Below are 20,141 nucleotides of genomic sequence, written 5' to 3'. Positions count from 1 at the left end.
GCTTTAGGACCCTGGAATAGTCAAACACAAAACGCTGGGGCCGAAGGTTTACGAAGCGCGCCAATATACCGATCTCACCAGGAGCTACGCGGCGCGACGCTGCCGCGGCGTTTTTAGTGCTTCCTGGAGCCATAATTCTCTCCAGATTTCCCGCTGCGCCAGTGCGCTTTGTTTGTTACAAACTTTTTGGGTTAGCACCAGTCGTTTTATTGGCTGTTTACTCGTGGTTTTCAATTGGTGGCTTCTCGTGTTATGAAGTGACTCAGTCAAAAATGCATCAGGTATTTTTACCAAAAAGAAAGCAGCGAACGAAAAAAGTGAGCAAGAAAGGTTTATTAATTAATGTCCACCCCATTGCACGTTAGCTGAAGTGTCTAATGTTCCAGGGCTCGAGACACAGTAGAGCGTACCGAAGGTTTACGTGCGTTGGAATTTCCTGAGCACTCTCTTCGTAGCGGTCTATCTCAATTGGGACCTCCGTGCTGTTATGCGGCGGCCATTTTTCAGACACTTTTGGCGCGATGTATCTAGGTGGTTAGAACTATTAATGTGTCGACATGTTTTTAAGGAAAACTGAGCTATAAATTATCAGGACAAGCACAAAAAATAAAAGTAGTGATTCCCCTTGTGCATCGCTAGAAGATTGAAAAAAACCAACTTTTTCGAAAGCAGTCTTCAATTTTTAAAACAGAAGGTGCATCCACTGCATAGTGCAATTTAGAAGTGTAACCCTTCCCGCCAAAAATGCAAAACGAAACAAAGCAAGAAAAAGCTCACGCACTTTGTTGTGGTGCATTACGCCACAACTTGATTTTGGCTTGTGTTACTGATCCATCAAGACCGCAGAAAAAAAGCTTCCATCGTAAGGCGATTGTTAGTGTTCGGGGCTAGCACAAACAAAATAAAAATTGAATAGAAATTGTATAGATGCAAACTCATCTGCAGCCAACGTTTTTAGGTATCTTTCATGATTGCCTCTTTTTCACAGATGCGAGTTGTTTCGGAATGTCAGGCATGGTTTTTCTGAATATCGCTTCTTGTTTCTGTGTAGACTACTCAACGCAGTTCATCTGTACAATGTTGCACAGGCTGTCACCCAGAATGAAGCGACTTTTAGAAAACTATTGCTCCCCAAAAAAGACTGCTTAGCTCTTCTTACTTCATTGTCGACTAAACGTTATGAACAAGCCTAAGCGCATTCCAAGCTCCGTTTCCCACCGACACATTCGATGCTCCTCCACGAAGTGCTTGCCCGAGCCGATTATCTCTTAAAAGTTCGTGTTCTTTGCTTTTCAACTAGATGTTCACTTGTTTCCAAGTTCATTGAGACGCCGGAGCAGCCGGGGCTGCTCGAGTAGTGGCGTCGTTGCTTTTTCACGCGGCCACTATTGTGACCCCCGCCCGAACGACTCAGATCTGGCAGCAGACGACGAAGCGATTCTAAAGCGCAGAGACCAAGAAAACAATACTTTCCTTCGTTTGCTGACAAACTAAAGCATTACAAACAATACAATATCTTAAAGCACACATGACAGTAGAATCCAAGCCGATACAGTTGTGTCCAAAACGATGATGTACGATGATGTACGCGCACCGCAGCCCTATGCAGCCGGGAAAACCGGGAAGCAATGACTACAATTAGCATGACTGCTGCACCAAGGTGATATCGGTCTCATAGAGTTTTGCGACGATAACGCCGCAATTTTTTCGTCGAAGTGCAATCGGCGAGCTCTGCGAACTTTCGGCTCCACCTTTGTGTTTTACGAGTTTGTGGCACCTGGCTGTCAGAACGAGCCTTTGATACTCCGAATGTTTTTTTTTTTCAGCCCATCCGACAAATATTCACGAAAGCGAAGTCAGCTTCTCAGAGCCATTTACGACATCATATGGCTCGACACTATTTGGTTAATCTTTGTCATGTTGGCCTATTACGGATGCCTTATAGCCAGGATTCCTGTTCTAGAGTGAGTACACGATTGCGTTTTATTGTATTCTTTTGTGTTCCATGGCGAGGTTGCGTCTTTTTAGAGCGCAGCTCTTAGGCGCCCGTTTCCGGCTTGAGTGGTGTCGGCGTCGGCGTCGACGTCGCCAAAGCCGTCGGCGTGACCGCGCGTTGCATTATGGGAAACGTCCCATAATGCAACGCGCGGGTCTCGCTCGTGACCAGCGCGTTGCCTTATGAAACGTTCACGATAATGACGTCACGAGGTTCGCTAGTGACGGCACGAGGGTCCCGCGCGTTCCATTATTGGAAACGTCCATAATGCAACGCGGTTGTCTCACTCGTGACCCGTGCGTTGCATTATGGGACGTTTCTGGTAATGACTTCACACGTGACGTCGCATGTGATTGACGAGGGTCATGAGGGTCCCGCGCATTGCATTATGGTAAACGTCCCATGATGCAACGCGTGGGTCACTCATGACCCGCGTGTTGCATCATGGGATGTTTCCCACAATGACGTCACACTTGTCGTCACGCGTGACGTCACGAAGGTCACGAGGGTTACGAGTGACGTCAACATTGACGTCAAAAAGGCACTCTTGAAGGTCACGACGAAGGTCACAACCAACGCGTGATCTTCACTCGTGAAGATCATGACCTTCACAAGTGACGTCACGAGGGTCACGAGGGTCACGAGCGTCACGAATGACGTCACGAGCAGGAGGGGGAGAGGGAGGAGGAGAGGGACGGGAGGTGGAAGGGAAGAAGGGGAGAAGGTACGGATGAGAAGGAGGAGGCGCATATTCTCCTCCTCCTCAAGAGCAGCGCTCTAATTCGGCGCTACAGGGAGTTATAAACGTCTTTCATTTTTTAATTGGTTGTACCCCATGAAAGGCATACGTATGAACAAGGCTTTCACGAAGTATTTGCGCAATATTTTTGAAGAGAGTTGTTTAGACAGATTTTTACGATTCCTATTGTTACCAGCTTAGAATGTGCCGAATCGAAAGGAAGAATTGTTTTTTTACCCCTTGGCTCATATGTCCAGCCAATATGATTGTGTCGGAACGAAACCTGAGCGCATTTGCGCAGTTACTTGCTAGCCGTTTTTATGCTTAAACGTGTCCTGTTACGGGACTCCATGGGTCATTTTTTTGCAACCTAGGCACCTAGGATCGAAAGTGCCTGTCTTTCATGACAAACGCATTTTTTAAAAAAGAAAAAAAAGCTGTGCTATATTAGTTTAATTTACCTTACAGGCATTGTATGCGATATGTTGTATTGATGTCGCTTGTCATTTATGGCCCGCTTCCAGGAATCTCATCGCCTCCACGAACCAGTCGGAGCAGAGCACACTTATTCTTTATTTTGTGGTCACGATTACGGCCGAGTCCTTGGTTTCGTGCTACTCGTTGCACCTTTGCATGCGACTTGCACTACGAATCCGCAGCGTGTTGCAGGCGGCAATATTCAGGAAGGTAAGTTAGATTTACCCACCACGTAAGGTTTATATTGATTGGCTGAAACACCTCATTGCGTGGTCTAACTCAAGACAGTATTACTGATTTATAGGAGGTGATAAGTCTAATTCCATAACGAATTCCCCATCCAAAGCATTTCCCATCTCTCCTCAATCTTTCAACCACTTTCACTCTATTTTTCTACCTGATGCTACACTTTAAAAAAAGGGCGTAAAAGGGTGAATCGTTACACCCTTTGTCCCATATAATACACCCAAAACTTCAATTCGTCGTAGAGCGCCATACCGTCGAACAGACGGCCCCAAATTTTACGAGGGGCTTGATAGCCGTGTGGTCGTGGTACAGCTTATTAAAATAGCTAATGTACGTTTCACTGACTACACAAAAACTAATCGGGGCTTTCTTGGCCCTACTCTAAAAACTCGATGTTTTCTTTATGTGGTCTTTTATACGTACTTTAGCTATTTCAAAAGTTATATCGCACCGTTATCAAGCCCCTCGTAAAATTTGGGGCCGTCTGTTCGATCATAGGGCCTTGTACGTCGAAATGAAGTTTTGGGGTGTATTATATGGGACAAAGGATGCAACGATACACCCTTTTACACCCCTTTTTTTAGAGTGTAATGAGATCAAACGTTTTTAGTCTGGATGTGCTAATGTAGCATCAAGGCTGTTCTTTTTTTTTATTTTTCATTTATGGTGCTGGAATTTAGTATACTGATGTATTTCTCAGTGGTGGTTTCGAATATACAATTTGTTTTCAGATAGTTCTACTAGATCTTGAGTTATTAATAAATTTGCAATTTAGATAGGTCCTCTTTACGGGTCGTTACCATAAAATTGGTCAAAATATATCAGAAATATTTATAGAATTGCATTCACCCAGGCATGTTTTGTACGGTGATGCTATTTTAAGACTGATTTAATGATATTACATCGGTAAAAAACATTTGCAAACAAGTTGCATAAAACGGGAAACTATATCTTTTTGAGGCTAATTAATTAAAATTATTGTATGATATATAAAGCAACGAAAATAGCATCACCGCACAAAACATGTCTTGGTGAATGCAATTTTATAAACATTTTTTTATATATTTTGAAAACTCTTACGCTAACGACCCGTAAAGAGGACCTAATTAAAATGGCAAATTTATTGGTAATTCAAGATCTGGTAAAGCTATCTAAAACTAATTGCATATTTGAAATCACCACTGAGAAATACATCAGTATACTAAATTTCAGCACGATAAATGAAAAATAAAAAACAAAAAGTTAAAGACCAGCCTCCCCCCTTAAGATGCTTCTCTAGCCCCTTGTCTGCCCGTCTTCATTTACCAGTACCATACTGCAATCACATGCGACTGCGTTACAACCGAGTTAAGACAGGCGCTAAAACTACCCGGCGGTCAAACAGTGAAAGGAGCGGAGCTTCAGGCACTTTTACTAGCTGTTCGGGAGGCCCAGAAAGGCTTATTAGATGCTACGAACCAACCGCGTCACATCTACTGCTACTCTGACTTCAGGCAGGCAGTGGACGAATGTAGGAAGCGTTCTACCCGAAGCCATTCGTCGACAAAATCTGCGCAATCGCACGGGAACTTTGACGGGAATTCCTGAACTTTACGGTAAACTGGATCCCTTGGCATCAGGGAGCCTTTGACAACGAGTTGGCCGGCAACGCGGCACGGGAAGCTTTAAGTAAAATCCTGGAAAATTGCGCCAGGAGTGGCCAGCTCAGAAGCTAAACAGAAACAACACTATGACAACGAGGAGGCGCTGCAGTGTGCGAACTGCGAAGACGGAACGGCGAGAAGCGCTCCAGCTCTTGATTCCGGAGGAGGACCCCTTCCCTCCTTGTCAAAGCCGGCGGGCGGCCGTGCGACTTCGGAGGACACGGACTGGCGCAGCTCTCACCCCAGAAAACGAGTACTCTTAAAGAAGAAACCCCAAGAGGGTCGCAGTACTCGGTGTACCCCACAAGGGCTTGAGGCTTCAACTGCCAACCTCCGGCACCTTCTTTGGAAATGCCCGGTTCTACAATAACACCAGGACGCCGCATGGGCTCAGCTATCTGAAGATATAGAAAATTTTACGAGTCAACGCATCTGAATTCCGGACTCAACCTACGGGGCCACCACAACACCCAAAAACTGTCCTAGATTCACTTCTCGCGTACTTGGGGAGGGCGGGACTCAAGGACTGTGTTTGGCCCCTCTCTTTTTCACCTGATGCCACTAGGTACGGGAGGGATCACACCCATTAAATGTTATGTTTTCTCTAACTCACTTTGTTAGCCGCTGTCTAGAAGTTTGGATCATTATCTTCGTGATATTAAGAGTTTCAGTGCCATGGTATTCATTGGGGTGAATGGAAACTGCAGCGGTAATTCTTTCGAAATGTTCGCGATGCCTGACATGCCCACTTTTTTTTCGGCCAATCTGACTCTTCTGTTAATACATAAAGTGTGCCTAATTGATTAAATTCACAGACTATTTTTTGACATGTGAAACTTGGCGAGTTTGCCAGTTCTCATCTTAGAGAAAAAGAGGTTCTTGGTCAAAAGTAAATACAAAAAAGGGGATTTGGAGCAAGAATGTCACGATATCATTGCGATCTGTTGCATGATAAGTAATAACCATCTAGTCCACAATGAGGCGTCTTAATGTTCAAACATTATTTTGCATTTTTAACTTCTCATTTACAACACACATATTAAGAAAAAGAAACTGCGTCTATATTTCTTTATAAGGACTAAGGTGAGTAATTAGGTGCTGTGCAATCTACGGAGAAGGCTCATTAGATTAAAAAACTGTCGAAAACATATTTAACATTGTAACATTGTGCGTGATGTTTCTCGTCGTTACGTAATGCGGAATGTCACGCAAGAGACGGTTTTCTTTCGTCAAACGTAATGTCAATCTTTTCTTGTGCCGAGCTCCATCTATAGATTACAGCGATCGTCCAAGTGCTTTGCGAAATAGTGGACGCACTAGCATTCTCAGGGTGTAGTGCTACCAGAAAAGCATATGTTTATCGCACTCGACTCATCGTTTATAATAATAGGCAGCGTCACAAATCCAGGGCGTGGCTTGTTATGTTTAGGCTCCATGTTTCTTGATTCGTATCTTCGGCTTTATTCTCGGCTAGTGCTGCACTCTGATTGAGTGTGGAGCGATAGTAAAATGATTGGTTTTCGTAACGCCTTGTTTTATTTTAAGCTTTCGAAAACTATAGGGATCCTTAAGTTTCACTTTTTTATTATATACTACGCCGTATAATTCGAATATATAATGTGCGTGACTTCCATTGCAGCTGATACACAAGGGTGGCCTGAAATGGTATAAAAAACTTCAGGACGAATTCCATTCAAACCTTATAAAGTGGCAGCCGAAACTCACTAAGAACGTCTTGGAGAAACATCGGCCGCGATTCTGAGGATTGTATACGTGGTTACTTTTAAAGTCTAACTAGGAAGGGCAATTTCATTAAAAGCATATAGGGATGCAGCAAGATGTAAACTCCTCTATTAAAACAAAAAAGGGGGTCCCAACGAACGCCACCAACACTTCGGATAACTGTCATATTGAGGCAATGACTACACGCAAAGAGGCAGCATTGTTAAAAAAAGATTCCCCACTTTTGAGTTTATCTTTCCAATATGATACCCACACCGTAATTGTTGTTGCTGTTATTTAATGAGCTTTTAGAAACACTACTAATTTCTCTTAGTTTTCAGTTTTATTCTGGTTTATTCAGATTGGACCTGGATGCCTGAACGCCGAGAATGCTGCCCCCAACATTTCGATGGCGTTCTTTCGCAGATCACCCGCCTGTCTCCTACTAGCAGGAGCGACAACCCTCCGGGCTACGTAGTTACAGTCATGGGCATCGACTGCATGCAGCTTTCCTTCAGCCTCATCCAGTTCCCGTCGCCAATGGTTGGCCTGATGTGCATGCCCCTTATCTTCTACCTTCTGGCGGTTCGGGTCGGGACAGGACCTGCTCTCTGCTGCGCTGCATGGGTGCTGATCGCCATAACTTTGCCCATTCCGACGTCCAGACTGCAAAATGCTATCTGGGTGGGTACGATCACAACCGTATATCTTGAGACATCGAACATCGATTCGAATGACAGGCCCAAGCATAGAAAGCACGCCGTTAGCCGAAAGGGGATTTTCTATATACGCAAAGCACATCTTTTGGTCGACCATACGCCGCCAACACCCGTATATTAGACTTGTTATTAGCTCGTTACCACCGACTGATTGTTTTTCATTCTTGCATCTGTTGTTGCATTTCGCGTTGAATTTTGTTAATAGTACGTGAACTCTCGTAGCTGCCTGTACTATTTTTGTACTTTTCTCTCTTTTTTTATCCTAATCATATCGGATGTTAAGTGCCGTATGTGCTTGTGATTCATTTAATTGTGAATTATATTTATGTATACAAGATAAATATAATTACTGCCATGTCCCGCATACAAGCGTTCTACGCTTAAGCGGGCTTGATTGTTTGCCGGTTTTTGATTGAAAATAAACTTTACCCTTATCCTTATCTTTGGTAGTAAAATAGACCTGCAAAATCTAGTTTGTTACCCAAATTTAACGTTACTGGATTTGAAGGATAGTTTTGGTTCTTTCAGCCTTGATGACCAAAACCAACGTGAGAATCCGATTACGCTCTTTGCAATGGTAAAATATATTAAATGAGGCGTGTACCTTCGAGCTCGCTTGCCCAGTAAGTTTAAACTTAAATTTTGCCCTGCTGTTCTCAGTGTCCTTGCGCAATACACTCTTAGAAAAAAGGGTATCGATAGTCCTCTCTAAGGAGAGGAACGGTCTTGTAACCTATGTTCCTTTAGAAAGGGGAAAGTTTTCGTACCTGAAGCAGGGGAGCAAGTAGTTCCTACGTCGCCTGCATCTCATTGTGGCGGCCCTGGATCGAGCAAGTCGAGCTCAGTGAGGCTTAACGAGGACGCTACGTCTCTAGCACGGTACGAGAGGAGCAGCAAATAAAAGTGTAACACGAGCTTTCCGTGAGCTGTGTTTATTTCCGAAGCCAGATTCCCCCCGCAGGTACAAAAACTTCCGTTTCGAAAGCAGTTACTATGTCTTCTCCTCGTCAGCACTGCGATGGTAAACGGAGACAACCGATACCCAGTTATTTCGCGTCCTTTACGTCTTACCTTTGCTGCTCCTCAAGTCACAATTCCTTCGTCATCCGCACATCACGAAGGAATGAAAAACCAATCCGCGAAACCAAAAGCCGCTCTCAAAAGAACTCGAAGCTGCTGATGCGTGTTCATCGCGTTGCGCGAAAGAAGGTTAAATCGCTTGTCACCAGCTGGCAGGGTCAAGCAGAGTAATTGCAAGTAGCAAGGCTAGGTGGCGCTAGGTATCGCACAATTCATGTTCTACAAAAAATATTTTTGTTTCCTCAGGCTACCATTACGTATCGGGATCTTCGGGAACCTCTGTGATCTCTGCTATACACACATGTAGACACATTACGTATACTACAAGCATTAGGTGAACATACATTGAGCCCACACACATACAACGGCACAGTAACCCGAACACTACACTCGAACTCCGCGTTCCAGTCTTTTATAGTGGTCGTTTTGAACGTACGGAATCTCTTGGTGACTCCTAAGCAATAAGAAAATATTCCCAGCATGTTAATGTTTTCCCAGCAATATCATACCTCTGAGACTATTTTGAATGGCTCAGGGGAAAAATCTCTTATTAAAAGTAAACGCTCGATCATGCCGTAATTTTGTTGTAAGCCAATAAATCAAGCCGCTCTAATGCGCTTCGAAGCCATTAGTTTGTTTCCCCGTACGGCACGCCGTAGCCTCTATTTCTATTGTAGCGTTTGTTTTTCTATTTGGCTGCGATTGCCGTCTTGAATTAATCTCTGTAGAGAGGATATTCACTCAGCTGGAAGTGATGCTTCACGGGCAGAGAAATCTCTTTTCGATCAAACTAATGCAGTCAAAGCCGCGACTTGCGGCAGGTGTTAAGTGTGCGGAGCTACGCCGTGGAGAGCTCGAAAACTTCTGGTGCTCATCCCGGCGCTCCTCTTAAAGGGCAGTTTTTCAAGGAACAGTAGTATATTCATACAGCAAAATAAAGGGTATAGCTTTTTTTTTCTCGAGTTTACTTACTATTCTTTTTTAATGCTAAAATTCCACACTGTAAATATACGTATTTTCCGTCATAATTTTGTACTCTTAAGTCCTTTCCCCAGAGCGCAATCGCTCTCGGCGAGGAGACAACTGACAATCACATTGGCCTCTGTACGATAGGAGCTTACTGTTCAGACCAGCTTTCCAACATGACTATCCGCAAGTCGATCGATTGCACGTGCCTAATCTCTCAAGTGGTCTTAAACTTTTTAATGTAAAGCGGAATGTCAACCTGCGACAACCGGCCCCCTCCGATCACGGCCCGACCAGCGGCAACAATGCCCGACAGTTTACTTCATCCCATCTTGTTGTTACACCACTGATACGCGCACACGGTCACATCGGCGATAATTCCAGTCTTCGGTTCACAACCCACAACACTGCCATCACGATGTTGCTGCTATGTTTCTGACACGCAGAAATACACAACCACGTTGAACGCTGGTTGGCACTCGGCATCGGAAAACAGAACCCAACCCAGCTCGGAAGGCACGCAGGCAGCAGGCAGAAAAACCTGCCTTTCTATAGACGCAGTTCCTGCGATTTCCATAACGTTGAAAACGTCGACGCAGTTCCGCGTGGTTCCGCTACTGTAGTTCGGCGTGGGTCCCGCAGTCCGGAGACTGCCATGTTACCCAGTGTACATAGCGCTGCTGGCACTGCTCCGGAACTTCGCAATTTCTAGCGGCTTCGTTTGCTCGTTTGATAAAATTAGTGATAAAAACGTCAATGCAAACGAAATGCTCTGCCCGTTTGGAGTAGAAGACGGAATTGCAGGCGGCCTTCGCTGCCGCTGAAGCTCAATCAACTCAACAACATTTATAAAACAACATGCGCGACCTGCTCGAAAAACGAAACCGAAAGACGATGAGTCGGGAGGGCGAAAGCTTTCTCCCGTCTGCCTGGAGAAGGAGAAAACCGTTTCGTTCCTCCCTGTTTCTCATGTCCGCTTGGGGGCGCTTCAGTAGAAGGGAGGAAGACGCGCCGTTGCTGTTTTTTTCCTCCATTTTTTCCTAGAGTGTACTTTTGAATCTCGTCGCGGATGCGAATAATCAAATGTTTATAGGTACATCCGTATAGTTCGCGCTATAGCCGTGCATTAAATACTTCTTTCTGTTTGTTGCTCTGCCGCCAACGTACCATGGCCTCGCTTCTTGCCTTGCAAAATGAATGAGTCGTAAAGTTTTTTAAAAGATACGTGGATTTGATGGAAAGCTTTCAATTATTTATCTTAAGAACGACAAAATATTGTCACGAATGAGAAGTGATGAGGAGGCGAATAACTGAGTAAACGGAACATTTAATGGGACGAACTTGTGCTCAAAACAAGAAGAAAACAGACGATAAGAGCAAAGCGTCGCGGCGTCGAAGTCGGCGTAACAGCAGGTTTGAGCGCTGGGGCGAGACTCACCCCAGCTCGCCGCGCGGAGCCCCTTTTGTACACGCCTGGGCTTCTGAAACATTCGGCGTAGAAGGTTCAGTGCGTAGAACAGTCTAACTTCTAATCAGCCCAAGACGGTTCTTGATTTTACCAGAACATCACATTACAGAGTCAACAAAAATGGGCAGCCGCGGCTAGGAATCGAACCCCGCCCTTCTGCGTGGAAGGCAAGCGCGATAAACGTTCAGTCACGGGCGCGCCGCCCACTTGGAAAGCAGCGCGTGCGACAATATGTTCAGAAATTTCTTAAGAAACGCTGGACTTGACGGGTAGTGTGTTTCTGCTAAAAGCGCCACATAAAAAATAACAAGCCAAAAGTCATGGACATAATAGCCAAGTTACACCTCGTGTTTCTTAAGCCATAAACTTTCTATACACTCTCAGAAAGTCCATAGTGTGTATTGCACGGTGATACACCCCCATCACCAATTGATGAGTTAAACTAAAGGGGAAGGTAATGCTCGGCGAGAGAACTGTCCACTTTTTTTTTTAGCCAATCGGTCTTCATGGTTATTGGAGCACGACACCGAACGCCCTTTTGATTTAGTTAACCGATAAACGGAAGACCAATGATCGCTGGTCTTAATGGCTCACGACGCAGCAGACACCCTGATGTATTCCGGACTCACAAATTGTTTCTATTTGCTCCGTTACTTACGCGACTGTCCTAAATATATAATGGAAAAGAATACCGAGACGTTCACGTTTTTGTTGAGCATTGCGTGCAACAATTATTGCACCCTAGAATCCCATATTCACCGAATCAATGAGCCGACAAGACGGTTTTGACTCGAAAATGCAACCTGCGGTGGGGTAGCGGGCATGGCGATTTCCTTTCTCATGTGCCAGTGCAATCGTCACTTTTCAAGCCAACATTGCGGCCCAATTGTTCCACCTCATTTTGCTGGCAAGCTATCGATTACTTAAGAACGGCAGGCTATAATCACTTGCAACTGAAGTAACAGAAATAGTTGCAACTCTGAATTAGTATTCACCCTTGCAACTTTCGAGAGCAATATGTGGAACAGACTTTCTAATAGCCTTGTTACTATATTTAACACAGGATTTCAGCGATGATCTAAAAAAAACAACAAAAAAAACATGTGAACTTCCATAGCTTTTTCTATACTCAGAAAGCCTGGCAGTTCGACGACGGAGCCACAGGGTACCCGGTCGCAGATTTGGAGCGCGAAGATCTGGTAGCACAGAACATTTCTGGAGAACCTGGTCGTCAGTGCACAGTTTTTACAGCGGCGAGGACCCAAAACATGGTTTTCAAACCCGACGAGAAAAGAAGCGGCAGCGCGAGGAATGCAAGGAGCACGAGCCGACATTCCATAGCTCGGGAGAAGTGTGTTTTGGGGTTTCGCCGCAGCGGGGCGCTCGTCACGTGGCTCTCCTCTCATCCGTTGTCTGCCGCTCTACCTTTCTAATTTCGGCGGCCGCTTCTCGTGGGTATCTGCTAGGCTTTGTCAGTATAAAGGAAACTGTCGACCTACCCTTGGGCCTTCTTTAACCTCATTCTGCTTCTTTTCTTTTTTTGAACTTTAGAGGCGCATCATGAGATGCCGCGACGACCGCCTAAAGCGTCTCTCGGACCTCCTGTCTTCGGTCCGACTGGTCAAAATGTACGCCTGGGAAGACGCGTACATGAATGCCGTGAAGGAGCTCAGAGCCAAAGAGATGGTTCCTGTCTTTCTAATCAACATCGTCGACGGACTGATTGATTCACTGTACAGTGCCTCCAGTTCTGTGGTAGGTTAAATGAGTCAGTTAGTCAACTCGTTGCTTTCGTTTCAGTAAATGTATGTTACCTGTTAATTGCATAATTATCTGATCACACAACTATTTTGGTGATTTTGGGACCATTATAATAAAATATCTTGACGTCGGTCTCTGACGGTCAAAACGTGAGAACCACTTGAAAATTAACAAAATATAAGGTTAACCATTTAATGGGTACAATTATAGATCTGGCACAGAAAAGATAAATGCCCTCGCACGTATTTATATTAGTGAGGCACAATATATGGATTCAAGCTCATTAAAGACATAGTAGTTTGATTCTACTAACAGTAGTTTAGTAATTATTTTTATTTTTATTTGTTCACAGACAACAATCAGCCGAAAACGTTTACAAGACAGTTAAGTAAAAATATTAGTACAAAGTAAAAACACAAACATTAAAATTGTAGTGCTTTAAGGTACCGTCAGTTTTATAAATTTTTTGCCTGAAGGTGGTAAAATATTCTAGAATAATGCCAATTTAACACAAAAGCATTAAGCGTGTGTATAAGGTTTACATACAATCTATAAAATTGAGGATTTTTTAATCGTCGAGTGTACAAAACAGTCTAAAAAGGAGTGAGAGTGAACGGGGTAATGGAAAAAAATAGGGCCCACTTGAGGGTTCTTTTTTTTTGGGGGGGAGGGGGATTTTGTTAATAGGTAGCGGGTCACCCGAGTAGATAATATTGAGTAATTCATTTGATTAAACTATCCTCCTTAAATGAACTGCCTCAGTTCAATATCCGCTTATAAGCAACGTCATACTTCCCTGAAAACGGCCTGACCAATACCGAAAAGGCAAGACTGTATTTAAAACAAAACAAAACAATAACAACGAAAGAACCTTGCTTAAACGTATACGATACATTTAAAAAATCGAAAGTTTACTTGAATCAAGCGTTAATTCCTTACGCTAAACATTTTAATTCCTTTGTTTTTTTTTTGCACCGCAAGAGTGCAAGATATATTAAGTATAGGAGCAAAGATGAATGCAATCGTTGATGAAGTGCTACGTTTGTTGCCATCAGATGATCCTGATACTCTTTGGCACTCTAGCCCTCCTGGATCCCACCCGAACGCTGAGTGCATCGCTCTCGTTCTCGTGCATCTACATACTCTCCCTGACGGACATGCCCACCAACAGCATATCTCAAATTCTGCGGTTGAGAAGCATAGTAAGTGTTCTCCCTTCCAGTAAAATATTGTCATTCAGCAAGCAAAACACATCTGTACATTAATTGTGTCATTGTCCGCACTTAAGGTGATAAGATCCACCAATTAAGTGTTTATCAAATTTCACCCCCCCCCCCCCCTTTCATAAACACACAAAGAAACACCCAAAAATGAAAATATACATTTTGGGAAAAACAATTGTGCTACATGTGTGAAACAGTGATGAAGTTTTGTTTTTACAGGGTGTTTTTTAGGCTTTAGAAATTTTTTGTAAAAAGACTGGAAGGCTTCACTCATGCGGTCTGCGCAAGCGAATAATACGGCCAGTGAGGCAAAATACAGTGGTTAAATCATCACGATAAGTCAAATAATTAGCTGAAATTTGTTTGTTAACTTCATTAGTAGGGAAATAAAGTTATGATTTCAATCAAAAACTATATTGAAGCCAGTAGACTTCAAAAAGAAGTCTACTGATTTCAATCAAGTTTTTGATTGAAATCAGTAGACTTCAGTTTGATTGAAATCAGTAGGCTTCAGACCACTAAATCAGTAGACTTTAGAAAGACGTGGAGCGCGGTGGGTAGCACAGTAGTTTGCTAAAGCTACCACTCGTGTGACAGGCTCAAAGCTGGTGGTCCGAAATGGCGGTTGATAAAAGAATCGAAATCAGAGCGGGCGCATTTTTGTACCACCGGCCTTGCGTATCTTGCGCCAGTGGTAAAGTTAGAGCAGCAACACACTTCACACGCATTCCCCATTTTTCGAAAACTTAATGGTTTAGTAGTTTCCGATTGACGCTCAGCAAGTTTGTAATTGGAACTATATGTTTATCCTCACTAGTTAAAATGCTAATAACCACATTTTAGTTGTTAGTTTAGCTTAGTATGGTCCACACCATATAAACTTAAAATCGCTCTTGTATCTGCCAAAGCGTATTGTAGGCGCAATTCGAATTATTCTACTTTCTGAAAACTGTATGCCCTATTTCGAGGCATATAGAATCTTACATATCCAAACATCACATGAATATAAGTTAACCTTAGAGATGCTTCAAAAGTATCAATATACTTTTGATTCAACGCCAATTACCACGAAACCTCAAGCCCGTTTTATAGCATAGTCACGTTCACGGACAAGCTATGGTGAACCACGACTGCCCTCTGTAATCTCATACCTGTTGAATAAGTAATACATCATCGTAGATGCCCTAAGTTCCATTTCAAAGCTACCGTGTAAGACCGCAATGAGAAAATACTTCCTGCTGGAAAGCTAGCGCCTGTGGATCACATAAATTGACGGAATGACTCATTCTTTTATTACTGTAAAATACGAACCCTTCATAATTTGGCCATTTATGCCTCGTGATATGTTTCTCATGCTTTCGGGTTGTTGTTTTATAAGAACTAGGTAAATTATTTGTATACTGTGTTAAATTTTTCCAGTTCAATTACATTACTTTAACTTGATCCGTTTGTTGACGACTTCTGCCGCCCTTTATTCTAATTTTGCAACCTAAGCTTTTCTTAAAGCTTATAGAATTCTAAAACGTTCTTTATAGTCTTTTATGAAGTTGCGTAGTTTTTTTTATTGTGAGCGATTGATTTTCTCACAGCTGATGTAATTCTCGGTTCCTTAGTTCTAATCAATTCGTTTAGATTCTTGAGAGCAATTGCCTCCATGTATTTTTCAAGATTCGTTAATAATGTGCATGTTATGTTCACAAGAACACCCCAGACAATACTTATAATCAAAATGATCTTCATTGAATGCAAACAAACAGCCATGCTTATCGTGACAATTGGCTCCCCCCCCCCCCCCCCCCCCCCCCCGCTTCCCCATATTCTGGGCCGGGTAACTCACCTACACAGACCGCGTTTGTGTAAACATTATGGCATTAAAAAAAAAAAAAAAAAAAAAAAAAACGCCCGTAATGTTTAAAACAAAATCAAGTATATATTCTCAGACTTATGAGAGAGTGCTCCCGGGAAAAAATTTCCGTCCCGAAAAAAGTAAATAATATAAAAGTATTTTTTTGTCTGTGCACAGTCTGCCGCAAGCCTATACGCGGTTTTTCGAATATTGCCGAACCACTTAACCGGTTGCTCCATGCTGTGGTTTGCTTCGAGTGAAGGCTAGCCCCCCAAGACTCTTTTACTGCACTAAAAAAAGTTCTAACATCCTCACCCATCCTTGGTCAGTTCATTGAAGGGGCGGACACTGAAATAAGAACTGACGCCGGTGGTTATGATATTGGGGCTATTCTCTCTCAGGTCATTGACGGGCACGAATCGCGTCATTGGGTGTGCTAGCCGCACCTTCACCAAGACTGAAAGGAACTTTTCCACCACAAAAAAAGAGTGCTTGGCCGTCATTTTGACGATTTCAAAGTTTCGCCACTACCTCAATGGCTCCTTCTGAATAGTGTCCGATCACAACACACTTAGCTGGTTAGGTTAAACCTCAAGAATCCCTCGAGACGATTGGCCGCTGGCCCCTAAAACTGCAGGAGTTAAATTTTACAGTGGTATAGAAATCAGACAAGAAACATCTTAATACTTACAGCTTACCCGATGTCCACTTCATTCTGTCACATCTGGTCAAAACCATGCATCTACGCTGGATACAACTGCCACGTTAGACAGTGTCAAAACGCATTCCTCTCAGCTGGATTGTGATGCACTAAATCTCTTGAATCACCATCGTCAAGGAATCAGCCCGCCCTCCAGCAACGCAGGCATCGAGTGTCGGGCCCGGCTTCTCTAGCCTCACAACGGCATCATCTACCAAATAAATTATAAGCCACCAGGACGACCCTGGCTACTCGTGGTTAGGCGCCGTCTCCAAAAGGAAGTCATCACAGCAAATGACGATGACCGAACCGCTGGGCTTCTTGGACTTTCTCTATGACGTAGTATACAACACGCGCCAAATACTTCTGGAATGGTAGACACTGCTCAAGTAACAAACACGTCCGGCTATATCAGCAATGCCAGACGAAGAAACAAACCAAAGACGTAATCTGCTGGAGTCAAAAGACCCATTTCCCCATCGAATCATCATTTGAGCACAATGGTGACGATTTATTACTCTCCTTTTTCAGCTCTGTGCAAAACGACCGATGAATGATAGTGTTCAGAAATTATGTTACCCGATATTCTAGAACTAAGGCAGCTTCAGCAGCTACAGCCTTTGAAGTTGCTGACTTTATTTAACATTCTATTCTCTTCCACCGTGAGGTCCCTCAAAGCATAATTAGTGACCGCGGCACCTCCTTTATCGCAAAAGTAATAAATATGTTTTGCGACTTACGCATACTGTCAATTATGTCACCAGCGCTTATCACGCTCAAACGAATGGCTTTGACGAATGCTGAAAGCATAAAATAGCCAACATGACATCTCAGTCTTACGCCGATAATCACGATCATTGGGACACCTTTTTTGCCTTATATCATGTACGCATACAACGCCAGTCGCCCAGCTACCACCAAGTATTCTCCACACTATATTTCATACGCACGGGAACCGTTGTCAATGGTGGACACTCTCTTGCCTTACCTTGATAACACCTCCCGCGATAGTTATGCTAAAGACATATTATGCCGCGCAGAAGAAGCTCGGCAACGTTCACGCATTCACACATTGAGAAGCCAAGAAGAGCAATTTCTCCGCTACTCTGATACTCACGCCCCGGTTGAGTATAATTTGGGTAAGGAGGTTCTCCTAAGGGCGCCGTCTCGAGCAAAAGGCAAGTTTGATAAACTGCTCATAAAGCTGCAGGGTTTATTCCGAATGCTTCGACGAGCCTCCTCGACCAACTACGAGGCCACTCCCACCTCATCCCTTTCTCACCACCGATCGAAACAAACTGACGGCGTTCATGTTATACGCTTCAAAAGTTATCCCCTCATAGTCTACCGTCGGTGACCGGTGCTTTCTCCACGTGTGAGCTCTTCTTGTGATGAAAAAAGTAGTGGGGAAAAAATCCAGATTCCTGGGACTGCCATCTTTATTACAAATATACCTCCTCATTAAATCGCTCCATCCTAAGTCACACAACATTGTTAGGAAGGTGAAGACGACGACGGGGAAGTGGCGAGCACGACCGCCTTGTGCCGAGCTCTACGCGCTCTTCCGCCTTTTTTTCTTTTTTTTTTGCCGTCTACTTGGACCAGCGTTAGCACTTTGTTCACACTCCATTTTGTAGCACAATTTAAGGCATACTCGCTCCGCACACCTGCAAGTCCAGACTCACCCCAGCATCCGCGCGAGCACCGGCCGCCTTCCCGTGACGTTGCCTTCGTCTCGACTTTGTCCTTCCCTACTCTCCCTTTGCCTACACGGCGCGCTTCCCTTTACACTGGCTGTCCACAAACGGACGCTGTCAGCTTTTTTTCTGCCATTTGGGCAGTAATGCTAATGCATTAATACGGAGATACGAGTTGAAAACCCCAAGAACGTATTGAAGTGCGTCTTTACTACCGAAAAATGTTCGGCATCCTGCGCTACGTTTTTTTTCCTCTCTCCTTATATATACGGGTGTTTTTTTTTTTTGGGGGGGGGGGGGGGGGGGAACGCGGGCTAAATCACTCCTGCGAAAACTATGCGTTTCTCAGACAAAAGGTTGATGCCTTAGTGATATGTCCCAATGATTGGTTTTCGTTATAAGTGGGTAGTTAATTAATATTCAGTAATTTTGTTTTTATACATTAATGTTAAAGGCATTGTTTCAATTGAAACCTTGCTTGGAATCAGCGAAAACAACGTTATCCCTTCACATTAGAAAGATATACGGCACGCGCAGCATTTCAGGACGTTCAAAAAAAAAGTTATAAAATTCGGCGGGTTTCTAGGTTTCAGTTTCTCATCAGAGCGCATCTTCTTGCTAGAAATCCTGCCCCTTGTGGCCAGAACGCGCAACGTACGTGCGACGCCACGCCATCGCCGTCGGAAGAAGCTAGATAAGGAAGTCCGTGGACTGCGACTTGAAGTTTGCCTTTTTGACATCGGTGCACCCATTATGTGCAGGGCGTGGCGGCGCACACGCGTTGCCCGTTTTGGCCCCTGGGGACAGGATTGCTGACGCGGAGATGTGCTCCGACAAGAAACCGAAACCTAGAAACGCGTCGGAACACAGTAAAGTGCTGCGCGCGCCTTATATGATTTTATTATGCGTTGATTTATCAGTTTAAAAGGATTCGCATCAAGTATCTAATTCAACTATACTGAAGAGGCTTATAGTTTTATCCAAACAGCACTTTGGCCCAAACTAATACTGCGTCCACCTTTTTACTGTACAATGCGTAGTTTTCGAAGGATCGATTTGGTCCGCGTTACCGCAAAACACACTGCATGTATGCAGGGTGTTTCTTTTTAAGCTTAAGAGATTTAAAAAAAAAGGGAAAAAAACCTGAAAGCTACAGCAATGCGGTTTCTGCATGCGAGTTATGCGGTCAGGGTGACATTGCATGAAGTGCTAATCGTAACGATGAATCGGGCAATTAACGAAAATATGTTAATTAACTTTTTAATCACTAAAATATACAGATAGCTTTAATTAGGGACTTTCTGGGCGTAATCCAAAACCACTGGATCATAATATTAGAAAGACTTGGAGCACGTGGCGAGCACGGTGGAGCACTAAAGTTACGACTTGTGTAGGAGCAGCAAGGTTAAAGGTGCGGTAACTCACTAGTGCTGTTTTTTCTCTCTTATCCGCGTCTTGTCGACCCAGCATTGTGAAGGTTGCACTAGTGGCAACTGTAGCGCACTACTGCGTTTCCCACACGCTCAAAGCCTTTCTTAACAAACACTGATTTAGTAATTTTTGATGACGCACAGCAAGTTTCTAACTGAAATCATATGTCTATTTACAACAATCAATAAGTTAATGAATACATTTTTTTACCGGTCGTTCCATAGTCGTATAGCTCTCTCCGACAATCCGCATTAGTGTTTCTTCCACGACTCTTTCTAAACAAAACTGCTATGCTATGCTAAAAAAAGAAAAAAAAAAAAGAAAAGACACACTGAGTAATGGCATATTTCTGGACGTTATCAACCATTTTTGTTAATGGATTAAAGGTTCTTGCTTAAAGATTGCGCTATAATATATTTTTCTTTGC

At 43.7% G+C, this 20,141-nt stretch overlaps 1 protein-coding gene across 1 annotated transcript in view; it reads left to right on the top strand.

Moving 5' to 3' along the window:
- Positions 1–267: 267 nt before the first annotated feature.
- Positions 268–20,141, top strand: part of LOC8038730 (ATP-binding cassette sub-family C member 3) — a gene marked incomplete at its 5' end in the record, with an annotated part of 57,065 nt that continues 37,191 nt past the window's right edge. Inside the window, 6 exons of the mRNA XM_042286663.1 lie at positions 268–317; positions 1,827–1,964; positions 3,260–3,422; positions 7,250–7,507; positions 12,608–12,811; positions 13,873–14,019. Coding sequence (XP_042142597.1) covers positions 268–317; positions 1,827–1,964; positions 3,260–3,422; positions 7,250–7,507; positions 12,608–12,811; positions 13,873–14,019 — 960 coding nt within the window. The remainder of the gene's footprint in view (positions 318–1,826; positions 1,965–3,259; positions 3,423–7,249; positions 7,508–12,607; positions 12,812–13,872; positions 14,020–20,141) is intronic.

This window comes from Ixodes scapularis, unplaced genomic scaffold (assembly GCF_016920785.2).
Source record: "Ixodes scapularis isolate PalLabHiFi unplaced genomic scaffold, ASM1692078v2 PGA_scaffold8__174_contigs__length_109621045, whole genome shotgun sequence".
NCBI classification, from domain to species: domain Eukaryota; kingdom Metazoa; phylum Arthropoda; class Arachnida; order Ixodida; family Ixodidae; genus Ixodes; species Ixodes scapularis.
The sequence above is the reverse complement of the archived record's forward strand: the minus strand, read 5'-3'. Positions and strand labels throughout refer to the sequence as shown.